The 24,838-nt window shown below is 39.3% G+C and overlaps 1 protein-coding gene across 1 annotated transcript; it reads left to right on the plus strand.

Moving 5' to 3' along the window:
• The first annotated feature begins 339 nt into the window (after positions 1-339).
• Positions 340-23,838, plus strand: LOC139721733 (protein zer-1 homolog). Its single transcript, XM_071633054.1, has 14 exons — positions 340-402; positions 2,075-2,806; positions 3,853-4,002; positions 5,126-5,582; positions 7,035-7,178; positions 8,602-8,660; positions 10,489-10,551; positions 13,857-14,127; positions 16,214-16,304; positions 17,442-17,512; positions 18,520-18,629; positions 20,078-20,263; positions 21,809-21,906; positions 23,284-23,838. Exons 2-14 carry the CDS (start codon positions 2,118-2,120, stop codon positions 23,451-23,453), a joined length of 2,559 nt encoding a protein of 852 aa, XP_071489155.1. The 5' UTR covers positions 340-402; positions 2,075-2,117; the 3' UTR covers positions 23,454-23,838.
• Positions 23,839-24,838: the final 1,000 nt, after the last annotated feature.

Below are 24,838 nucleotides of genomic sequence, written 5' to 3' on the forward strand. Positions count from 1 at the left end.
AACACATCGCGAGCTCGGAGATATAATTAGAAGGTACGAGACGATTTCAATGTGAATGGTGGTGAAGTGTTGTGTGCTTTCAAGTAACACAGTACGGCCGTTTAGACGTCCTCTACAACAAACGACAGTAATGAAAAGTTTAAGATGTCAACCTAGGAGCTAGAGAGCAGTGTTTCCTCCCTACTGCCTAACGTTGGAACTGACGGCACCGACTCTCATTGGACTGCAGACTGCCTATACCATAAAATTCTACAGTATTTTGTACTGTGTCTTTGCCTCGTCAGCTGATTGTGGAGTGGCGTAAGATGCATCATCTCACATAGCTGTACCTTTTTAGTGTCTGATTCTGATGATCTGACTTCTGACGTAGCTAGATTTCTAGCCTGTTGACGTGATCGTTAGGTAAGCCTGGCTAACTACATTGTATGTAGGGCCTATAGACTCTAATGTCAATGAAGTTGAGTCTAGAGACTTTTTTATTACACTCTAAAGTCTAAAATTCTCTTCGATTATTATTGACACTGATATGTTAATTTAATTGTTTCTGTTTGTAAATTTATAAAGAGTATGGCAGTCTCATTCCCATTTCAATCTGTCACTGTAAATTTGACTATTTCTGTTGTGTACTTCAGTAATATACTGGTATATTGCCATTGGTTTTATGACTCTTGACAGAATATTTTGATAAATGATCATCTGATCATCATGGCCATGGGGAAAAAAAGAAGTGGGATCCACTTCATTGACGATACATTTATTATACTAATATTATCTAACGTTAGGGGTCTAACCTTGGGTCTCATGTCATTAATCTATTCAGGGTGGCCCCGACAGTAATCAAGTACAGTGTAACGAATGGAACCTCGTAACTACGGTTAATTAGTATACTGTACAATATAACAATCATGCACAACAAGTGATATTTAACTCAATAGAATCTACATCAAATATTCTGTCCGGTTGGCCCCTACTAAGAGATGTTGGACAGTACAACTGTACACACGAAGAAGAAGAAACAGAACAGAACAGTTCATGAAAATGAGAAAGTGAGGAATGAGACTAAAAAGTAACAGTTTGCAACCAGGGTTTGAAAAAAAAATCCAACTTAAAGGACAAGTTCACCTTCATAGACATGTGGGTTGAGTGAATGCAGCAATATTAGTAGATCACATCATTGAGAGTTTGAGGAAAATCAGACAATCCGTTCAAAAGTGATGTTTTTGAATTTTCTGCTCAGTCAAGGCTGGATGAGAAGACTACTATAGCTTGTGATGTCACATGAGTACAACGATATACAAACAAAGAATAAAGAAAATTCAACATATTTTCACTTTTCTCGCATAACAAAAGAACACTTGACTTCTCTCTTTCAGAAGGCAGGGGGAATAATATTACCCTTAATATTAACATACAATGTATGTCAGTAACAAGTCAAAGAAATATATGCACTTTATTCAAAAAGTAAAGTTTTGTGAAATTCTATTTTTATTTTCTTTATATGGGTATGCATGATATGACATCATACACTGTAGTAGTCTTCTCATCCAGCAGTGACTACGCAGATACTTTAAAATTTCATAACTTTTGAACGGAATGACCGATTTTCCCCAAACTTTAAGTGATGTGTTCTTTTAATATTGCTGCATTCACTCAACCCACATGATGTCTATGAAGGTGAACTTGTCCTTTAAATGACTGAGTTTATAAGAAATGGACCCCCATAAGTGTGAATATATCACATTTCTCAACTTTATAACACGGACAGTCTAATTATGAATGAATAGCAAGAAAGTGCTTCTGCCAGCTCCTTTGAATGAAGTGTTTAAATTCACTATCAGCATAGCAAAGATATTTTTAACTTCTTTTTGTTTAATAAGTTACATTTGTAGGCTGAAGTTCCAGTAGGCCTACCTCCTACCTGGTATGTGTGAACATCAAGATCAGTGTGAGTACAATGTGCATCAATCTAGATTTTTATGTTTAGTCTAGCCTTGGCTATATTCAGTTGGTTCCAGTATGATGTGATAATATATTTATTAGCCTTTTTGTTTTGAAATATGTTGTGTCTTTCTAGTCAAACAAGAACTGGATACAGAAACACATAGTCTGGATCCAGTATGGCACTGGGTGTCCAAGCAGACACTGGTCCTCCAACCCTACTGGAGCTTATGATTGAATACACCCTGACCGACCTTCGGACAGTGTGTGTGATGGATACAGATGGATGTGTGGTTCGGCTGAGGGAAGACGCATACCTTCCAAGCATCATCAGCGACAGAATCTTAAACACTCTTGCTAGGAGGGGAACGCTGGACAACTCAAAGCTGCAAGCGCTGTGTGAGAGGGGGAAAGTCCAACTCAAGAAAGTAAACCTTAGCAGGAGTTCGATATCAGACGATGGTCTGCATCAGCTCTCTTACCACAAACTCATTGAGCTGGACGTCTCTGAGTGTGACCAGCTCTCCCAAGAGTGCTTGCCACACCTTCTAAAACTGACTTCCCTCCAAGTTCTTAACCTGCACAGATGCCGGCACATCTTGGAGAAGTATGGCCTACCCCTCTTCGACTTCCCACTGACGCACCTTCGCAGTCTGAACATTGGTTTCACCGACTTGAGTGGGGTGCAGTTGCACTGCCTCATCAAACAACTGCCAAATCTGACTTCTCTGGATGTGTCTAAGGTTGTCAAAAATGGGGACTTGTCGTTTCTTGAGCCAGTCAAACATCAACTGAGGTCTCTGGTTCTTCATGACTGTGTTCTCGTTGCAAGCAGTTTAGACTATCTCTGTCTTGTGCCAGCTCTGAGGTAGTGTGAATATATACTGTATTTAAGCTGTTATTTTCGCGTACAGATATTTTTGCGATTGGAGAGGCCACGGCCATTTTTGAAAAGATGTTGTTTGTGCAATTTTGACACTGAGGCTGAATGTAAGCACTGAATTAGCCTAGTGCATAATGGCAACATTTTCATGTGTTCTTAGATTTGCGGTCCAACAGTGATTTGCAAAATTCGCGAAAATTAAACCCTCCGGAAACTAACAGCTTACATACAGTAGTATATGATGCTTTCACTACAATGTATGTGCGCAAGTGCACTGTGCCTGTATGACATATGTTTGTATACATAAGTATGCATACACATGTACAATTTTATTTACTGTATTTTATCAAGGAGGTATGCATACCTCCTTGATTTTATGCATGACATGTGTACACATAGGTTTGCCAAAACTAATTCATATTAATACACTGTACAATACAAACACTATATATGTTCATTGTCGATATTCATATATTTCTGAAATAAGTTTGACTGTTGGCATACATGTAGTGTCATGTAGAAGAAATGTGTAATTCAGTGATGAACTTGTTGCAACATCAAATCTATGGTCCATGGAAAGAGCGTAACAGGAATGAGTGCAGCTAAAGTACCTTTAAAAATTTCTCCAAAGTAATAGGTGCTCCGTTATTTGGCTGATTAGATACAATTGTACTGCAATATGATTGGGAAGCTCACTGACAGCAAACCAAATTGGAATAATTTATGTGGGCCATGTTTGCAGAAAGCTTCTTCGGTTGGCATTAATGCTTGGAAACAATAAAATTTGTACAAGTAAAAGTGAGATTATTTCTTTTGCTTTGTTGAAAGCATACATTTTTAGGTGCCATGGTACATGACACAATATGCAAGTTTGGTGTAAGTCACTACAGTACAATTTGTATGTGCCTTGCGTGTATATTGATGTTATTTAATACTGGCTTGAAACCATGGCAATACAAAGGAAAATCTTTTTGATATCGTAACTTTTTTGATATTATATTTATTTGTTTGCTTCTTTGGTTTGTTGACAGGCATCTTGATATTTCAGTGAACAATGAAGGGTACATGCTTAAACTGACCACGCCCATGCTACGACGTCTGATAAGATGCCTGCCGAGTCTCTTGTCGCTGGATCTCTCTGGGAACGACATTAAAGATCATACCAGTGATAATGATCAAAAGTAAGGCGGAGTTGGTGACTCAAAACATGGGATGTTGAAAAGGTTCAAACTGTTTCAAATTATGTCATGAATCACACAGATAAGTAGTTCTAAAAATGATATCACAAGTAGATATTTCCTCTATGATGTAATGATAGCAAATCTAGATCTCCAACATGAGTGCTAAAGATGATGCTATTAGGCAAAAAATGTCCATTGCCCAACCTAGGAGGCTGTTAGCATTCGAGTTGCATATCTAAAACTTGCTATTGTGTGGAAAAAAATAGTGCCTCTTAAGTGTGACACCATACGAAAGCCATCACAAATAAGGCAGAGTTGGAGATTGAGTACACACCCGTGCAAGGGATTTTGAATATTAGATGTGGGTCAGATTTAAACTTTGTCATGAAATCTGCAAATCCTGGCATTTCAATTATAAATGATTTTTCCCGTGACTAGGCAAAATTTGTAAAAGAACCTGGTAGCCTGTGGGGAAAAGTGGATGGTCCAATTGAATCAATCTTCATTCACTGTCCATCTGGTACATTCAAAAATCATAAATAGCGCTGTCAGCAAATATGATACATGCATCAAAGCGTACGCTCATCGATATGGGTTTACCCTAGTCAAGATTTTTTGGCTGTGTGTGTACTAACCCAGAGATCAGTGATGAAGCTGTACACAGCTCAGGGACTCTCAAACTATGCAATCTGGGCCGGCCTTCCCACTCTATGGTATCCCCACTATACCAGGGGGCATTTCATGAAGGAACTTGTCGGATAAAATGTCCGACAAGTCAATTATATCCGACAAGTTCAGAGGAATCGGCCAATCAGACTAAAGAATTTCTCAAAACTTGTCGGATAAAAGAGATTTGTCAGGGGGGCATTTCATCAACGAGTTCGTCGGAGGTTTTCACCGACAAATTTGCTATCAGCCAATCAGATGCAAGGATTTCAGTAGCTTTTAACAGTTGTCGGTGTAAATCACTGACAAAAAGTTTCATGAAACACCCCCCAGATATTTCATCCGACAAGCTCCTTCGTGAAATGCCCCCCAGGTCTTTCAACCATGGATATACATGTATCTCTTCTTCCCTGAGACAAATGATATGTATCTAATGCAAACTTCATTTTTCCACCAGTGAAAATCCTGGACATGGCATCAAGAGAGAATCAGAGGATGCAATGGAAGAGCAGGATGTAGTCGAAGGCGGCGATGACGATCATAGCGATGCATCTTCAGACAGTTTAGTCTCGGATGTGGCGGAGGACTCTGACGGGGTGGAGGAACAGGAGGGCGATGATGATAATAGGGAGGGGGATGAAACAGACAGTGCATCGGTGCCTCCAGAGCGACCCATGGACATCAATGGGGATGGGGCGGAGGGTGGTGCTGGTGCTGGTGGGCAAGAGGGAGTAGAGGGGAAGCAGGGCATGGAAGAGAGAAGGAAAAAAGGGGTGGAGGAGACGGAAGAAGAGGACGACAGGGGGTGCGTTGCCAGTAGCATCACTGGTCTCAAGGGACTGAGGCATAAACTGAACTTCCTTGGTCTGGTTGGGATGGATGAGTGCGAGGCGGAGCACATACCAGCTGTCCAGGTGACGAGGATCCTTTGTTTCTCTTTCATGCCTACATGAAACTTTGTCTTTCTTCTTCCAATAGATTCTACAGATCAGATTAAACTACCAAATCCTAGGATTAGTTTCTGTGCAGAATTTATCATCTTGACATCAAAAAGCTTAGCACATTTTGATTGCATTACCAGTGAGATTTGCTGGGTTGAAAACATTGGCACAAATTAACAAAGGTGGTTTAAACCTGGTTTAAACATATGTAGATCATGGTACAAATTTAGGCCATGGTCTAAAATATGCATGAAATAGGCATATCTTTGACATGCATGCTTGTTACTAGATGTTATTGTCTTTTGCATTCTGTCAATTGTATGCAGAAGAAATTTGCATAAACCATGGTTTAAATCTATACCACCTTTGTGAATTCGGGCCATTGTGTCTACACAAAACCAGAAAAGAAATTAACAAGAACTTGCAGATATCAGAGAGAAACAAAGATTCAAAGATTTCAAGTGTTTAGAAAGCTTACAAATTCTGGGGGAAAAAAAAACCAACAACAACAATTAGGCCCTACAGTGACAGCACTCTACTTTAGAGAATTCTGATACCCCCCTCCCCCTAAAAAAAATATAAACATAGATAATTTTGTTTATTAATCTACTGAAAGATATGCAAAATGAAGTGTAACACAAATTATCAAGAAAAAGTGAGTACATAAAGGAAAAAAAAGGTTTTGCCCATGTGGAGGCAATTGGGTTAAAAAGTGGAATGAATTTAATAGTGCAAGTGCTCAAAATAGTGATGAATTCACACAGCCAAGAAATTCTTTACTTTGCCTTTAGTCAAATGATGCTTGATATCGTCAACCTTTATTTCAAGTCAGAATCAGCTGATACAACTCTTGTATACTTTCAACTGGGTCTTTCTCATCAAAACATTTCAATTTCAATTTCAATTTCAATTTATTTTCATATTTCTCGATGAAAAATTACATCAAATATAACAAAATTAAATGAAATACATGACATACATAGAATATTGCAAATATGTAAAACATAATAGTGGTCGATCTGTTAAGTTTGGAATCTGTGAATGAATGCTAAAGAAATATGAAGGAACCTACTTAAAAGCGAGCTTGTTGAGCGTAGGTCCCGGTTAAAAACGAGTTTAAGATTGAGAAGGGGAGCACGGGTACAACAATGACCGGAATGTAAGAGAAAAACAAAATAAAAAAGTACAAATATACAGTTATATAGCAAATTCTTCTCTAGTGCAGGTTAGGGGTCGGAAAAGCCACATGCTGTATATAGGTGGATGAACCATTGTCGTTCTGGCAATACAATGTGGTGAAGTGCAAGAACATGACAAGAAAAAAAAAATCCTCAGCATTCTAGAAGAAAATACGCAGGAAATTAATCCTAGTGTCGCTGTGTTTCCAGTGTGTTTCAAATTTTGGATCTGATCTCTTTGGACTAGGTGGCGGGTCTTGCCAACGAGGACCAGATCCTGACTACGATAGAGCTGTACTTAGAGCGGAGGGGTTTCCTACTGAAAGGCCTTAATGCCTACTTTGACATCCAGCGGGTCATCAACTGTCAAGTACCCGTCAGAGCAGTGGACGTAAGTACAGACCAGTGTCCTTCCTGAAAATTCATGTGTCCCTTTTGCAACCCTGAAAAGTAGATTCGTTTTAGAAGCTGAGTATATTGTAGAGGGAGATAATTCAGACCTTTCCTCAAAGTAATAAAGCTGGAAACATTTTCTTTTTGTTCGAAGTAGAAACATCTTCTAGTGTGCTTCACGATGTATTCTCATCTGCTACTGTGGAATATACGATTACACTTTACTAGGCCTATAATTGTACCAGTGATAAATGTAACCTTTTATGTTGCTCTGAGTATTGCATTGTAAATGTAATGACTTCTACATAGACTACATTACTCTTTTCTTCCATCTTTTACACGCCATAACAGTTGTACTTCATGGCTGAACAGGACTCATATTTTGTATCAAATACAATGGGCATAGTTAAAATATAAAATACAATATTACATTGTGAAGCAGACTCACCATTAACCCGTTGAAGACGAGTCCCTGGTATACTCGGGCAGGTGTCTATGGGAAATGTTTGTTGTAGCAAAATCAGCCTATCCTCAATGGGATACAAGTGATGTATGTTTTGTCACTAAACTGCCTTTGTCCAAATTATTTGTTAATCTCCTCTGCTCCCTTTCTTTGTGGTGGTAGCTCAGATTCGTGGAGCTTATGCAACATTAATTCGTAATGCCCCTCAATATTTTTCAACTTCAAAAATGATGGCGTGTTTTGATTCTCTGCTGTGAATGAGAGCAAAGATACATTGTACAGTAGTTCTGGAGAGAATACTAGAAATAGGGAAGGTATTGATTGTCACCATGGCACCATTATGATGTTTAGCTACTTAGTCCAAACTTCAACTTCAGACTTGCATAAAATATCATACCAAAACGACAGCTGGGTAGTGTTCATCCATGTGCCATCTTTCTGTCAATGCAAACAAACTACTGCGAGAAGACTCACCACCTTACATGTACAGTGGCCGCATGAAATCCTCAGCAATATTAGGAGGAAGTGACGCTAAGGGTAGGAGAACCAGAGACGGGTGAATGAGAGATTTCTGGCTACACATCTGCCTAACACTGGCACTGAGTGGCAGTAACCAAACATTTCTGCAAATTCACTACAGGTACTTTAGTCAAGTTGTCCTTATTGCAACTGATTGACAAATCTCCTTCATTGATGTAAATTAAGACACATTATTCAGTGTTTTAGTAGTAGCAATGAAAAAAAAAACAACAACTCATGGGCATATGTGTATGTACTTGGTTTGGACTTGAACCAAGAACCTCCTGATTGCTAGACAGATGTCATATCCACTGGACTACCAAGCTTCTGTGCGATGGCCAGTGGTGGTTGGTATGTGTTGTATAATCGCTGTTTATTAATATCAATAAAGGGTAATTTGTCAATCAGTTACAATACAAGTATTTCTTGTTTTCTGCAGGGCATTATCGCAGCGATGAAGAGGTATCCCCATGACAACCAAATTCAAATATCCGGAAGGTAATGATTATCTCTTGCTTTCATTTAAGTTTTAATCAGGAGTATGTATTAAAAAGTGTAAATATATAGGATGGAGAACCTTGGACATGGTCTCTCACTATACTATTCTTTTGTCTACAGGATTGCTTTCAGTTAACACCTGTAAACTCGATGATTTCTGAATTGAAAGTCATCTTCAAACAAAAGCAGGTGTTGAATTTATTTTGAATTAATTAAGTTAGTTTGAATTAATTTACAGCATTCTGATTTGAGAACTTACTGCTGAGATTCCTAAGTCCATCTTATAGATGAACCATAAGAATTTTTCTTTTTTTCTTCCAATGCTTGGATTGTCTATTTCTTCACTCCTCCGTATTACCCAATGTTGTCTTGCATCTTGGAAATGTTCTTGTTGCATGACTTTGGTATCTTTCATGCCATCCTTTAATCTGTAGTGAAGTAATCACTGTTTAATGAGCACACTTGGTGGGCACATGTCTCCAGTGGAATGTCACATAGTTTTCATACTGGAGAGAATGGCTGAATGCTGGCCAGTATTCTTACAAGTGTTTTGACTTCAAATTATTCTTACATTTAGGATGCCAATTACTTTATACCATGGTTAAACTCGAAACTATAATTCAAACTCCTGTCATATCACAACCATGAAAGATGATGATGATGATGAAGTCTTGTATAGCGCCGGTATCCGCCAAGTCAGGCGCTCATGGCGCTTGGTGTAACCAAGTACACCATGTTTTTTAATCAACGCCACATTCTAGTGCAGATGAGGGTATATTTAGGCAATTGTGTAATTTAGCTGTTGTTTCAACTCAAACTGCATTATAAAATGGAGTTTATTGCAAACCTATCAAGTCTAACACATTAGATATGAGTGCCTCAAGGCCATGCCTCAGGAGCCTCACAAAAATACACAAAAAGCACAAAAACATAGATTTCCCTAAATCAGAAGAGTCACATTTAGAGACGATATATAGTTTTCCTTTATATCGGAATAAACTGACAAGTATGTAGTATGTTCCAGTTTGCTCAATTTGCAGCCTTAAAATGCTTAAGTTCCTTACCCGGAGAGGTGGGACGCACCCTTCCCTGCTAGGTTGCTTCACTCTCTCAGGCAGCACTTGTCACAAAATCTCACACACCCTCTGTCCTTGGTATCTCTGTCGTCGGCATGACATTAAACCGCACTCATCACAGGGTTACACTCACCAAGTCCTCATGCTTTGCCTCAGTGGTCAGTGTTAACTCTTTATGTGCCACGCTGGAAACCCCCTGTGTGCCACATTATTCTGAGACAACAATGTAGTCGTACTTTGAGAAAACATTCTGTTTTTCAAAGCTATGTACTGTAACTTTTATATAGATTACTGTCAAGCTGGACATGTAGTGAGCAAAATTGTGGAAAACTGCCAAGATTTACTTTGATGTAAATTGTATGTCAAATCTATGATTGTTTGATTCTTTCAAATGACCAGTAGCTACAGTACTGCGAAGGAATGATTTTTTCCCGCAAAAGAGTGAAAGAAACTTAGAATTTACACATAAATCCAGTAGGGAACACCGTTTGCTAATCAATCACCACATAAAATGCAAACTAAACATGAGAGGAACGGAATCGCCAGAAACGCTTTCATTGTATACTGTGGCATTTGGCTATTTAACTATCGGTTTGGGCGTGTTTGTACGTTTGAGCGGAATATGCGAAGTTGGCACGCCGTCGACTCAGTCGGGCGTGCGAACATGGCACATAAAGAGTTAAAGATCTGATTATCATTATCAATGTCTAATTGAATTAACAATGATATGTTTCTTCTTTTGATTCTTCCAGTGCCTCTTTGTTCCACCTCACAAGAGGGCAGTATAAGAAGCAGCTTACCAAGCAAGGAAGACAGTGAGTTTTTTTAATGATTATTTGCCATGGGTCATCTTTGTTTTGTTTTTGTTCAGACATTGAGAAAAAGGAATGAAGGTCCTGTAGAAGAGTATTGGTACATTATCTGAGTTTCAGATGAAGTCTGTAATACTGATAATTTTGAAATGTGTGCAACAGATTGCCCCATTTCAATCTTATATACAACTATATGCGGTTGGATGTGTGTGTGTGTGCTTGTGTGTGTGTGTGTGTGTGTGTGTGTACGTGTTTGTGTGTATGGGAAATCGTCGCCTGCTCACGTAATAGGTATGTTATGTTGGCTTTATGTGGTATGCTGTTGTGAGATGTTGCAAAAAAGAAAAATGATACAGGTTATGTTTTGGAGGGAGATAAGTAATCAAATTGAAGTGTATGTAGGCTTTTTCAGTGGCGTCTCTCCCACAATAGCAAAGCATAATATCCTTGTAATTACGATTTGTTGTTGTTATTATTATTATTCATTTATTTATTTATTTGGCAATTCAGCATATGATACGTAGAATAAAAACAAAAATGTTGTTAGCTCTATACTACACTCTGCATTGGGACTCATTTGTTGCGGTGTTAGGTGATCTGGGTAAAGTAAAAATGAGTATGTCTGAGTAGGGAAACTCCTGAGTGACGATAACTGCACTGATTTGCTTGATGTGTTCTGTCATTGCTAGAGTTTAGGGCTATAATATATTTCACAACTATACTATAAGCTCTAGAACAGAATGGCCTTTTTTAGCTCACCTGAGCCGAAGGCTCAAGTGAGCTATTGCGATAGCTCTTCGTCCGGCGTCCGTTGTGTGTCGTCCATCATGCGTCGTTCGTCGTGCGTAAACTTTTTACATTTTCATCTTCTTGAGAACCCCATGACCGATTTTCACCAAACTGTGCAGGTAGCATCCCTAGGGGGATAGGATCTCAATTTCTTCAAATGGGCACCATGCCCCTCCTGGGGGGCCCCCAAAGGGGCCCAAACCCCCCAAAATTAAGGAATCTTTAAAAATCTTCTTCTCTAGAACCAGAAGTGATAGAGCGAAGTTAATACATTGATGACTGTAGTTTCAAGTTTGTTCATGGTGGAATCAGGGGTGCTCCCCCTTGGGACCCAGGGGAGGGGGGATGGGGAGGGGTCCTTATGGGGCCCAAATTGTACATTTTCATCTTTTTCTTGAAAATGCCATTATACATTTTCACCAAGCTTGGCAGGTAGCATCCCTAGGGGGATAGCTTCTCATTCCCATCATATGGGCACCATGCCCCACCTGGGGGGCCCCAGGGGGCCTAAATTAGGGCCTTAATTGTAAATTTTCATCTTTTCCTTGAAAACCCCGTAATGAATTTTCACCAAACTTGGCAGTTAGCGTCCTTAGGGGGATAGAATCTCAATTCCATCAAATGGGCACCATGCCCCACCTGGGGGGCCCCCGAGGAGGCCCAACCCACCCCCCAGTAAGGAATCTTAAAGATTTTCTCTTGAACCAGTAAGTGATTGAGCTAGATTAATACAATTAGTCAGTATATTGATAACTGTTGTTTCAAGTTTATTCATGGCAGAATCAGGGCTGCCCCACCCCCCTTGACTCGGGGGGGGGGGGGGGGGGGGGGGGGATCCAAATGAGGACCTAAATTTTCATCTTCTTGCTGAAAACAACATACCGAGTAATGGATTTTTACCAAACTTGGCAAGTAGCATTCCTAGGGGGATAAGATCTCAAAGTGTTTGAATGGGCACCATGCTTTCCTCAGGGGGCCCCAGGGGGCCCTAAATTAAGGAATATTCAGTAATATTCTTCTCTAGAATAAAAAGTGATAAGGGCTTTAAGTCTTTTTTTTTTTTTCCAAACTGCCAAGTCCAACATTCTATAAAGTACAGTGTACTTGGCAGGTAGTTTCCCAGTGTGATGGAATATGCAAATGGACACCATGCCCCCAGCTCTCAAAGCTCCAAGTGTACCCCCCACCACAAGTTTCCAATGTTCTCAGGTAAGAGTCTGCTAGAATGCATGGAAGGTGAATTTGCGATACTCAGGTGAGTGCTAGACCCCAGGGTCTCTTGTCTTTAGACGCGAAACTTTTAAAGCATGATCACCTTTTTAAAAAAGTTTTTGTTTGTTTGTCGCTTATTTGCTCTTTCGTATGTTGTGGTGTTTTGTTTGGGGGGGGGGGGGGCTGAAGATGTCTATAAGTTTCCAATCTGTGAAAAAAAAGTGAAAATGTGGCTATTATAGCTTTCAGTATCTGGTTTGATATAGCATATGAAGGAAAAATGTGAAATGTTGAAAGATAGTGTTCATAAGTAAATTAATTTAAAGGGATCGTATAGTTTTGGCTGAGACCCAATTTCAGGTTTCTAACATTTTTTAGTGAGATGATGAGAAACCTCCTAAGAAATATGAAAGAGCATGTAATTCCATGAGGAATTCAACGTTTATTTGATGAAAATTGGTTTTGAAATGGCTGAGATATCCAAAACAGAGCAATTCTAATAAGTGTGGGACCCACACTTTATTATGATCACTTTGTTTTACTTTGTTTTTGGATGTTTCAGTCATTCCAAACCCGATTTTCATCAAATAAACTTTGAATTCCTCTTAAAATGGTATGCTTTGTACTATTTCATAAGTGTTTTCTTGGTATCTCGCAAAAAGTTAAAAGCCCAATTCTTATCTCCACGAATACTGTACCATACCTTTAATGTACCTTCCTTGCTATCTAACTGCCCCGTGCTAGTCAGTTTAGGCGAATTTTATGCATTTACAACAAACCATAGGTTTGTGTAGGGTATATACAAGTGGGACACTTGTCAACTGTAGAGACAGAGTGAGAACAAGATACAGTGGCAAACAGTCATCTGTATTTGAGCTCCACTCAACTGATAGGGATAGTGTAAAAGAATTGCATACATGCTCCACAAATACAGAACAAAAAAAAAAATATAGAAGCAGTTGGCATGGCTATTGTCAGTTAACTGTATCTCAGCTATAATCAACCCATTAGAAAGCATTTAGAAAAAAAATTGCATACACACTCCACAAGAATTATCAATAGAACAGATGTATGTAGAACAAGTTTTTATGAGTCATTTGCCTTTTGTTTGAAACCCAATCAACCAGTGAGAAAGTCTTTTAAAGAATTACACTCCATAGATACATGTATTAAACAGGAAAATTTGAACAAGTTTTTGTTGCTGGTAGTCATTTGCCTTTGTTTGAGCTCCTATCGACCAATGAGGAAGTATTTTGAAGAATTTGCATACAGAATGAAGAATATGTGATGCTTTCCTCCCGCGATAGGGCCGTTATCAGCTGCCTTCTGGACGCCATCGAGAATATCTCGGAGAGTGTGACACTGCTGAGGAACTGCGGACTGACCCTCTTCAACTTCACCATCCCCGATGATTTCCAGTTCCAGTTCCAGCGCGTGGTCAGGAACCTGGTCAAGCTGGCGCTGATGGAGGACCGAGACGGACTCCTCCAGAGGGTCTACGTCCACATGTGCAATTCCATCGTCTGCCACGTAGAGGGCAGTCAAAAGCTGCTGGTTGGCAAACTTGGAATCATTAATGTGAGTCACAAACTCACATGAGGCATCTTCTAATACCGTATGCCCCCAAAAAATTATAACAGGACCCTCGGCAATGATATCTTTAAAAATAGTGAATCAATCTAAATCAAAATTCAGGGTATGAAACTATAACTCATTGCCCACATCTTACAGAAAACCCCATTCGATATGCTTCAGTGGTCAAAGAGAAATGAGGAATTCTGTAGAGGATGTCGGGAATCTCTTCCCTCCAAACATGTTCTGTCTATTGTATTCACACACAAGAGCATTGAAGTGCTAAGATTGGAAGAATCAGACTCATGACATGCTTTACAACAATCTACATTTCTCTGTGACTGCTTAACCAAATTGAATGGGGTTTTCTGCAAAGTAGAGCTAAGATGTTATATTTTTTAAGACCCTGAAGTAGCATTTAGACAAGTCAATCATATTGGGTGTTATCAATTCGAAAATGTGATTGTAATTTTTTTGGGGACATACTGTACAGAGAAGAGAAATGAACAAAGATTGCTGTAGTCCTGTCAGGCAAGGTCACCCAAAGTCCCATGAATTTTGGCTGTGAATGATGAGGGTGTCGCACTACGTGCCATTGAATGGACACGAGAATGTCAGAAAGTAGAGCCTAGAGCAAACCCATTTTAACAGCCTCATCATTAAAAAGAAAGCGATAATTAAATTGACGTGAACATAGTAATTCATACTAGTGATTTGATTCCTTCTCATACAGACTTGTGCGAATTAACATACAACACCTTATGATGTATCTTGCACAAAATGATATAAGGCCCTTTTTTTTTCTGGAAAATGCATTTTAATGCTGACATTCCTTGGAATTAATGGAGAAATCACATAATCTTTTTAGAGGGATGTGGCATTACAAAGCAGTCTTCCTGTGAAGGGATGTCACAGTGTCCAAAGAAGCTTGATATTTTCTTGCCTGCTAGCCACTTGTATGCATTGCTGCTGTGTTGCTGCCACGTCTTCATGCAAGATTTTACTGTTAAGGAAAAAGTTGACATTCCATTAACTATTATTGCAATATGTTATTAAAGCGTATTGATATTTCCTGTGCTTTTTGAAAGAGGTTAGTCAAGTGCTCTTTCATTATGCCACAAAAGTGGACATTTCTGTGTATTCTTATTTGTGTCCACTTGTGACATCACAAAATGTTGCAATCCTCGCATCCACCAATGGCAGCACCAAAACTTTTTTTTTAAAGATTAAATTAACTTTCAAACAAATTATCTGAATTTCCCCAAATTTCGCATTACTGATGTTTTCTACTAATATTACTACATTCCCTCAATCCGCATGAGGGTTTCATTGTCCTTTGAGGGCAATGGTACATTGGGTGATTTCAAGTTTGGTGCTAGTGCTAGTGCTATCTCAGCACTAGCACCGGCCATAAAACCAAACTTGAAATCACGTCGGTGTTGGTAGTTGACCTCAAAATTATGACGTATTTCCGGTAGTTGGTGCTGGGCTCAGTGTTGAATGTCGTCTGCTGAACCGAGCTCCGCCATTTGTGTTGGCGATTTATGTGCTTTTTCCCCATTGACTAACACTAGCCCCTAGGGATTATCATTTTCTTCATTTCAAGTTCGGTGCTGGTGTTAGCGTTGCCGTGTGAGACCCGTATTCACTTACGTGCAAAGTCTATGCTAATGCAGTGGTTGCCCACGTAACGTACACGAACACTCCAGACATGGCTATATAAATCTGAGCCTGGGAGCAAAATTAAGATAGTTGTGTTTTGGGAAATGGATGAAATTTGTGGCATTTTAATCCGTCTTCCTTACTATGTCTTAAACTAAGCGGTTTTGGCTACATCTTTTAATATTTGACTGTAATCACGCGCCATCACTTTTTTCGTCGCGCAATTCCCGTGGAGCTCGCGGTGCTGTGATTCCAACACCTAGTGCTGGTGATCGATAATTTTGATCAGTATCGCCTCGTTAATCTGACCGTCAGTGTTGGAGCTTGATTTAACGCTGTTATTTAGCGGCTAGCCCTAGCACTAGCACTAACACCGAACTTGAAATCACCCACTGACTATACTGCATTTTTGGTTTGATTCTTCCCTCAGTGCATGCTGAAGCTGATCAAGGAGCGTCTAGGCAGGGGCATGTGTGATGAGGTCATGGAGACAGCCTGGAGTACTCTGTGGAATGTCACAGGTCAGAGGTCATCATTATGGACATACACCCATTGATCTCTATAGGAATTATCTGGATGTGTCATTGGCCAGTCACTTTGAAGCCACCATGCCGCCATCTTATCATGCACGTCGGCATACACTTTGTGTACGGATCTCATGACGTCACGTTTTCTTGATGACAATCTCTGCCAGAAAATGATTGCATGTCCACATACAGCATATTAACCCGTTGAGTACGAGTCCCGAGTATACTCGGGCAAGGGTCTATGGAAATGTGTGTTGTAGCAAAATCAAACCGTCCTCAACGGGTTAAAGAGTGTGTGTGTTAACATGGCGACTTGCGTATGAGCGGCGGTTTCAACTGTTTGTACAGCATGAATTGTCCAATGAGATATCCAGATATTTTACCATAGAGATCAGTGGCATATCCCATCAAGTCCTGCGGGAATTTGCTGTAGAAGTGATCATCTCAGTGCCGCAAAATTGGCAACTCTGAATCTTACGGGATCTATACTATCCTGAATTTATGAACCCTTTCTGAAATCAGGAGACAAAAAACACTAAAACTTGCCAAGTACAACATTATTCACACATGTTACCAACTTTATAGGAACAGTTATAAATCCAGCAAGTTAGAGGCTTTTGATAGTTGTGCAATTTAAATAAACAATGGTATAGAACCAAAATTGGGCTCAAAGTAGAGAGAAGTTTATACCTTACCTTTTGACATAATGGCAATCGCTAATTAAAAGAATAAATAAATAAAAAGATGAATCAATGAATGAATCACATGAGGAAGGAAGGAATTGACGAATAAACAAAGAATAGATAAATAGATTAATAAATAAATAAATAAATGATGAATAAATGAATAAACAGACCAAAACATGATGCGGTTGTGTCGACTTGATGGGGGGGGGGGGGGGGGAGCCTGAGAACTGCTGTGTGAAATGCAGTGTAGCAGGTGGTGTATGTATCATTCAGGATGATTTGGCATTGAAGCAAGCACTTTGCTCTTGTATTGATTGTTTTCCTGTGTTGTCATCTTGTCTTGTGCCTACAAATAGTCATAAATTGTTGGTGTGCTGGTCAATCTTGCTGACCAGTGGCCTAACGTTTTGGACATGGATGATTTTTTCCCCTCTGTGAATCACAGACGAGACGGCTGATAACTGTGAGATGTTCCTCCTTGGAGACGGCATGCGTCTCTTCCTGAGGTGCAAAGAGGTGAGATGCTTAATGGCTGACTCTTTTAACTCTTAGCATGCTTAACTAAGGACTTGCCGTTTAACTGGCCAAGATTCTTCATCAGTGAAATCCAAGGAAATTTGATGTAGTAGTTGTAAAGTTAAAGTTGAAGCAAGCCCACTAGGGTGTAGCAATATTAATACTTCGGTCCGACAAGAAGGCCGTGGTGATACATTAGGGATAAGTGGGATTGGCTATTACCACGTTGAGGATAGACTGATTTTGCTATAATAACACGCATTTCCCATAAACACCTGCCCGAGTATTCTCAGGACTTGTCTTCAATGGGTTAATTGACAATTAGTTTATAGACATCTGTGCCAGTCAGCAAAAAACAAACCCAAAGTAAGACAAGTAACAGAAACACTCCGGCATGCTTGCCAGTCTTTGAACAAAGTGCTGCAAGAGTTAAACGTGGCATTCTGCATTCTGGGGAACATTATAATGATAGTCAAATAGGAGTAGACTTTCTTGCTCTAGATGAAGATCCATATCTAGATCACATCTTATCATTTGATTTTAATAGTCACAGTCTAATTGTTGTCCTATGTAGCGGGCTGTATTCTTGTTTTCTTCATTTGTAAAAGCTGTGTGCTATAATGTACACCATGTATGCTTTATGCAAAATATTTTGTAAAAGCTCTGCTATTATGTACACTGTATATGCAATATATTATGTAAGCTCATTACTTCACAAACTATGACGTGAAAGACAATGTCACCAGTGGTCTAGTTTGCTCTTCACTTTTTGCTTTCTTTTCTCACACACACACACACACACACACACACACACACACACAAGATGTGAGTGAAAGAATGGAAATGTAATCACTGTGAAAATAATATCAGCTTTTAACACCAGAAGTGTGAGAGACCAGCTGCTAGTCTTAACAGAAGTAGTTTTAAATGATCGAGTGAATTGCACCTACCATCTTCCCTGGCATGTCGGTCAGTGATTGCATGGCGAACTTTGTTTGCGTTGACAGACTTTCACGGAAAAGCCAGAGCTGCTCCGCAACATGATGGGGCTGATGGGTAACGTGGCAGAGGTCAAACACCTACGACCTCAACTCATCCCTCATGTTCCAGTCTTTGCGTAAGTTTGCAATCCAGTGCAGGAAGGTGTCTCTGTCACACAATCAGCACTATGGGTGCTTCCTTGATAGTATAACTAGATATTGTAAAGTATCCTATTGCAACTGATTTTTTTTTTCAAGTACTTGTGCATAAAAGTAATCAGAAATGGTTAGGATCAATCTGCCATTTTCTTTAAAAAAAAATAACCGATTTGTGTGATAGTTTACTTCTCAAAAATATGGATATTCATACTGCATGCTTCAAAGATGGACCTGAGCTGTAACTTATGGTCAATGACACTCAGTGGCAAGATAAAGTTAGGTTGTAATGTACAAGAACTCTAGAGAGTAAAGATTTACCTTAATACTGATGGTAACTTCCCATGTCAGCATCCCATCAGCTTTGTGGAAACCCAGTTGTCATGGAGGTGGTATGCTGTTGGACGCAGACTTAAATGTGAATAGTCTCATTGTGCATTGATAATTTTTGCTGTGTGGCCTCAGTATTATCATAGTGCACTCATAAAGCATGAAGGGTAAGTCCCACAAAAGTGAGAAAGACGATCAAGTGTATTAACCCTAACTACATGTAGGCGGGGCTATTTAGGTAGTTGATAGAGTCGGGGGGGGGGGGGGGGGGGGCCTCCCAGGCCCCCCCTCCAGATCTCGGCCGTCAACCGCGCGATCGCGACGAAAATTGGCACACACATTGCCTATGATGTAATTTAAAATACCATGAAGTTAATTTTTCAAAAAATCATCATTTATGCTAAATTATGCTAATTTAGGCATGATGATGCATAAAATCAGACTATTTGGTATAAATCAAAAAAAAAAAAGCTGAAAACAAGCACATTTTTTGTGTTGATATTCTTTTTAGTGTCCTTAGCTAATGTAATTAAAAAAAATTGTGATATCAGAAAAAATTCTTAAGTATTTTATTGTTTTTTTGAATTTCTTAACGTATTTCCTTGTTTTTTCGACTTTATGTTTTCCATTGTTTTTTCGATGAAATTTGTCCGCGACATCGCTCCGAACAAGAAAATATGTTATTCATTGATTTTAATCATTAAAACACCAAAATAATCATGCTTTTATGAAATATGCCGGTAAGCACAGTTTGCATTGAAATTGTACACGAATTAACGTTTTTGAGCAATTTTTGGTCTGACATGCATGTACATATTTATGCATAACTTCGGGCGCAAATTTGGTGTCAAAAGATGCGGGAGACTCGAAAGAAAAAAGTCATGAAACGTCGCGGCGATAGCTTTTTGCGATTGCGATACATCGCGCGGAACGTCGAGGGGGGGGGGGCAGGAGGCCCCCCCCCGGCCTAGTTAGGGTTAAAGGTAGATACGGTATGCAAGGATTAATGGCAATAAGTAGATATGGAATGGCCAAACAAATTGTAGACTTGAAAGAAAAACTCTGTTTTGTTTACACCTATGCTGCAATCTTTCTAAAGATCCCTGCTCTTAGACCGAAGCGATGGCATTGAGGTCAGTTACAACGCTGCTGGCGCCCTCGCCCACATGGCATCGGATGGTGAGGAGGTGTGGCGGACCAGCATCAGCCGAGATGAAGTCCTAGCCCAGATGGCCAGTGCCATCCAGTCATGGCAGCTAAATGAACAGCGCAACATTAACTACAGGTCAGTGATGTGTATGCTGTGTGTCCATATCATTTTCTGTTGACTGTGTGAAAGGCTCAAATTTGGCCAGCCACGTTTGTGTGTATGTGTATGTTAAAGGGATGGTACAGTATCGGTAGAGGTGAGAATTGGGCTTTTAACTTTTTGCGAGATATCAAGAAACCATATGTAAAATAGTACAGAGCGAACCGTTCTTAGAGGAATTCAAAGTTTGTTTGATGAAAATCGGTTTTGGAATGGCTGAGACATCCAAAAATAAAGTAAACCAAAGCGATAGTAATAAAAGCTGGGTCCCACAATTTTGGGGGTATCTCAGCCATTGCAAAACCAATTTTCATCAAATAAACATTGAATTCATTTTGGAATTGCATGCTCTTCCATATTTCATAAGAGGTTTCTCATAATCTCACCCCAAAATGTTAGAAACCTGAGGTTCGTTCTCAACCAAAACTATACGATCCCTTTAAAGTGGACAAACTAATTGCTAGATCAGTCAAACATGTCCTTTATCAAGGCTACATGCTTTTTCAGCCTCTGCAAACTACACAGGAGGGGAAAAAATGTCTTGAAAGACCTTGCTTGTCACATACAATCTACATTTTGTAAGATATTTGAATATGAACTTCTTCAAGAATTATTTGATTCAATTAAGCCCTATTAATAGAATTGGTTTCTTGTCACTTTAGGTGTTTGAATAACAGTGAGTTTTCAGGGCCTACCTGTGATGACAGGATGGTAGGCTCCCTACTCAAACATCCCTAGTATCCCAGTTGCAGTATCCTAGTTGGGCAATATTTCATTGTGTGTAGGGACCCATTCTAGATTGAGCGTCAGTACTGATCTACTGTTAAAGTGGACATTTTCGCACTAGTAATATTTCGTGCTCGGCCGGGTAAGATGGACTTTGTTTGTTTTTATTTTCTGTGGAATCAAGACAATAACTTCTTGAATATACTAGTATGCCATGCAAAAATATTTGCATGCTTTTATTTTCATGCAAGCGTCTTGTTGCGCGAAATGCGCAAAATTTTCCACACCACGAAAATTACCACTTTTACAGTATATAGAAAGTATATGAATATCTCATTGGCCCATTCATGCTGTGCAAACAATTGAAGCAGCCAAGCTGCCATGTTACTAAGCGCACTTTATTGGAACGTGGACGCATTTTCCAGCAGAGATTGTCACCAAGATCATGTGATTTTGTGAGTCTGGTCATAGTGTATGGTGATGTGTTCTAAGATGGCTGCGAGGTGGCTTCAAAGCGATCAGCCAGTGAGATATCCAGAAACTTTGTGTAGAGATCAGTGAGCATTACATATATAAAGCACAGTAATACCATTAGTTGCTGGCTTTCTGTCAGCCTTTAGTGTTTTGTTTAGCATCACCATCTTTTTTTCTTTTTTTAAATAGAAATGACGGTGTCAACTGAGATAAAAGAAACAAAATACAAAACATTATGCTCTTAGATATGAGGTAATTATGTCAGTGATGAATAAGTGTAATGATTGTTTTCTGTCATTTTCTTTCACATTGGAATGTCAGGTCTTTTGAACCCATATTGAGACTAGTCCATACCTACCACACACCGCAAGTCCAGCTTTGGGCGACATGGGCCTTAGCCAACCTTTGCACCGTTTCACGTGAGTCTTGTGTACAATCTCTTCCCTGACTACAGTGACAGCCCCAGTTTCTGGGAGCTAGCATTCACTGTATTTCATTTTTGTTTTCATTTGATTTTACAGTCACATAGAAGATTCATATGACACATGAATGTACAATAAAGTTCTTTGGGTAGAAAACTCATGCTATTCTCCACATTTAAGTATAACAGTTTTAGATTATCAGAGTACATGTATTTTGCACAAGGAAATAATAACCAGGACTGTGATATTTTGGGTGGTAGAAGGCTTCATGGTGCACCACGTATTCTTTCTAGGGTATGTGTTTAGCCCTGAAAAGGGCCTACCCAGTCCGAACGTTTTGGCAAGCATGTTCTCGCCATTCTCAAGGGAATTGAGAACATTCCCTTGAGAATGGCGAAAACATGCATGCATGGCCACACACTTACCCTAGAAAGAATACGTGGTGCACCATGAAGCCTTCTACCACCCAACGTTCTACCATCACGGTAGTCTTCAAAGATTTCACTGTGATATTTTTCAGTCCCACAAACCCATATACATGTTAGATCTGTACATTGTCTTCTCCAAGTTTCCCTTAACCACGTGGTGATGTCAGAGGCGTTATGGCTTTTTCTCCTTTTTTTTCTTTCTTTTTTTTTTAATCATAACATCCATTCATTCAAACTGCTTATCAGTTGTGAGCCTGTGACTGAAATATGTACCTCAATTTTAGATATAGCCCTATAAAAATGAATTAAATTGTTTTGGGGATTGTACAGTCAGGGTCATCATTTGCTGGGTTCTAGTCAAAACAAAAAGCTGCACATTCATCGGTAGTAAAGAAAGTTTTCACTGAATTTAGACAAACATTATGCAAGGATGACATTCTGTGAGATTAGACAGTGCAACAATTGCAACTCCTCCCTCCACATCCCAAAGAAATGCATTGATTTAGTTCATTACATTGAGGGTGCATTTTTAAATTTTCAGAATATATAAAATGGGTGCATTCTTAAATTTTCAGAATATATGAAATGTACCACATAAATTTAAGTCATGTATTTTGCTATTTTATTAATGTGATTTGATGTGTGGTTCAGTTGCAGCAAAATTCTTATGCTTGATATGAAATAAGAACTGTCAGTATATTCTTATGCTTGATATTAAATAAGAACTGTCAGTATATTCTTATGCTTGATATAAAACAAGAACTATTAGTTTATGAAAGTCAGTAACATGGCAGTCATATTTTCTTGTTTCAGGAAGAGGATGATGATGGTTAGCTGGCTTGAGTACCAGAAAACAAGGTTTCAGAAAGAAAAGTATGCTGACACATAGATCAAGGAAGCTAGACAAGATTTCCAAACTTTTTACTGAATGTTGATTTCTTTTCAGGGGATAAATACTGTCGTCTCTTGATCAGCGAGGGTGGTGTAGAGAAGCTTCAAGAGTTAGTCTCAAACAAAGACACATGGCCCAGCGTTGCAAATTACGCCAACATCACGCTCAGGTTAGCCCGGGAGTACAGCGGTGCCAGCATGCCCAGAGTGGCATCATGTGACTAGCTTTTTAAACAGACAATTTGGTATAAGAGAATGCTGATGCAGTTTGTGTAAGTTGTAATTGATGAAATCTGTGGTGTTCCAAAACAATCAAGTTGTGAGTGAAAAAGTACAGTAATTCATTGGTCGTCAAGGATTATGATTTTGGCACGCATGCCTTGTGTGTCAGCAAAAGAATGGCTCATAGGATATTGCAGTCCGTAGAGTTGTGTGAAATGAAGTTGTAGAGAATGCTGTGCTGCGTATAATACGTATATGGCATGCAGGAGTATATACCTGTCCACAAAGGAGAGGTTGAGGGCGCTGTATCAGAATGCAAGAAAGAGTTAACGCATCTGCATGGGGAATACCCCTTGAGTGGTACATTTGTAGGCTACATGTATGATGTTGCAGGTGTCACATTGTGTGTGTCTGGTAGTGCTGTTGTTATTGGTTCCAGAGCACTGGCCATGATTGTACGTAGCTCCATCTTTATAGGTGCGAGACAAAATGGCAGCTGCATCATGCCACGCCAATATAGAAAGTGAATTTTCATGACGGTGATCCCATAACAAGTGGTTATTTGATTCCAGAATTACCCCTTTTCTCCCTTTCCATTGAGATATGCATGAGCAGTGTTTAGAAGTCATGAATCCTGTATAAGTTCCTGGCTGCATATTTTGCTTCTGTGTTGACTACTCTGAGCATGCCATTCTATGCTACAATTATATGTCAGAAAAGAAGACACTTTCATTGAGTTAACCCTAGCTTACCTGGGGGGGGGGGGGGGGGCGCAATGGCTCCCCCTCGACGAATTCCGCGACCATTTTGTGGCGTAAAATTTTCTGACCGCGCCGCTCGCTGACTTTTTACTTTCTAGTCTCACGCAACTTTTGAGACCAAATTTGTCGCGCCCGGGCATACCATTTAGAAGCCACGCCCCTTCAAAAAATTTTTGTCAACCCCAAAATTGCTCAAAAACGTGATTTTGTGTACAAAGTCAATACAAATTGTGTTTTTTCGATTAATTCATATAAAGATTCATATTTTTAATTTTTATGGCTGAAAAAAATTTTAGTATAATTATGCTTCTCAAGATGTGTATGACAAATTCTGCTGAAAAAAACAACGAAAACAAAAGTTCCAAAAAAAAAAGAAATACAGAAAAAAATGATAAAACGATAAAAAACATACAAATTTAATTTTGATACTGAATTTTTGTTTACGCACAAATGTTCGGAATGTCACTAGGAATATTTACACCAAAAATCAGCATTCCATAACTTTTATAAGCCAATTACAGACGAAAATGAGATTTTTTTGCATATATTTGCATAATTAATTGATTTAAAGTAGAAAATGCAATTTAAAAAAAAAATTTAACTTAACAGTCTTGTAGATTACATCCG

This window comes from Diadema antillarum, unplaced genomic scaffold (genome assembly GCF_040938485.1).
Source record: "Diadema antillarum isolate AM-2024a unplaced genomic scaffold, OU_Dant_1.0 scf00000148, whole genome shotgun sequence".
Classification (NCBI taxonomy): Eukaryota; Metazoa; Echinodermata; class Echinoidea; order Diadematoida; family Diadematidae; genus Diadema; species Diadema antillarum.

Excerpts from the sequence above, each read along its gene's own strand:
- LOC139721733 (XM_071633054.1), top strand. The coding sequence starts at position 2,118 with ATGGCACTGGGTGTCCAAGCAGACACTGGTCCTCCAACCCTACTGGAG. Across the intron at positions 8,661-10,488 it reads CAAATTCAAATATCCGGAAG|TGCCTCTTTGTTCCACCTCA; the intron begins GTAATGATTATC and ends TGATTCTTCCAG. Across the intron at positions 10,552-13,856 it reads CTTACCAAGCAAGGAAGACA|GGCCGTTATCAGCTGCCTTC; the intron begins GTGAGTTTTTTT and ends CTCCCGCGATAG.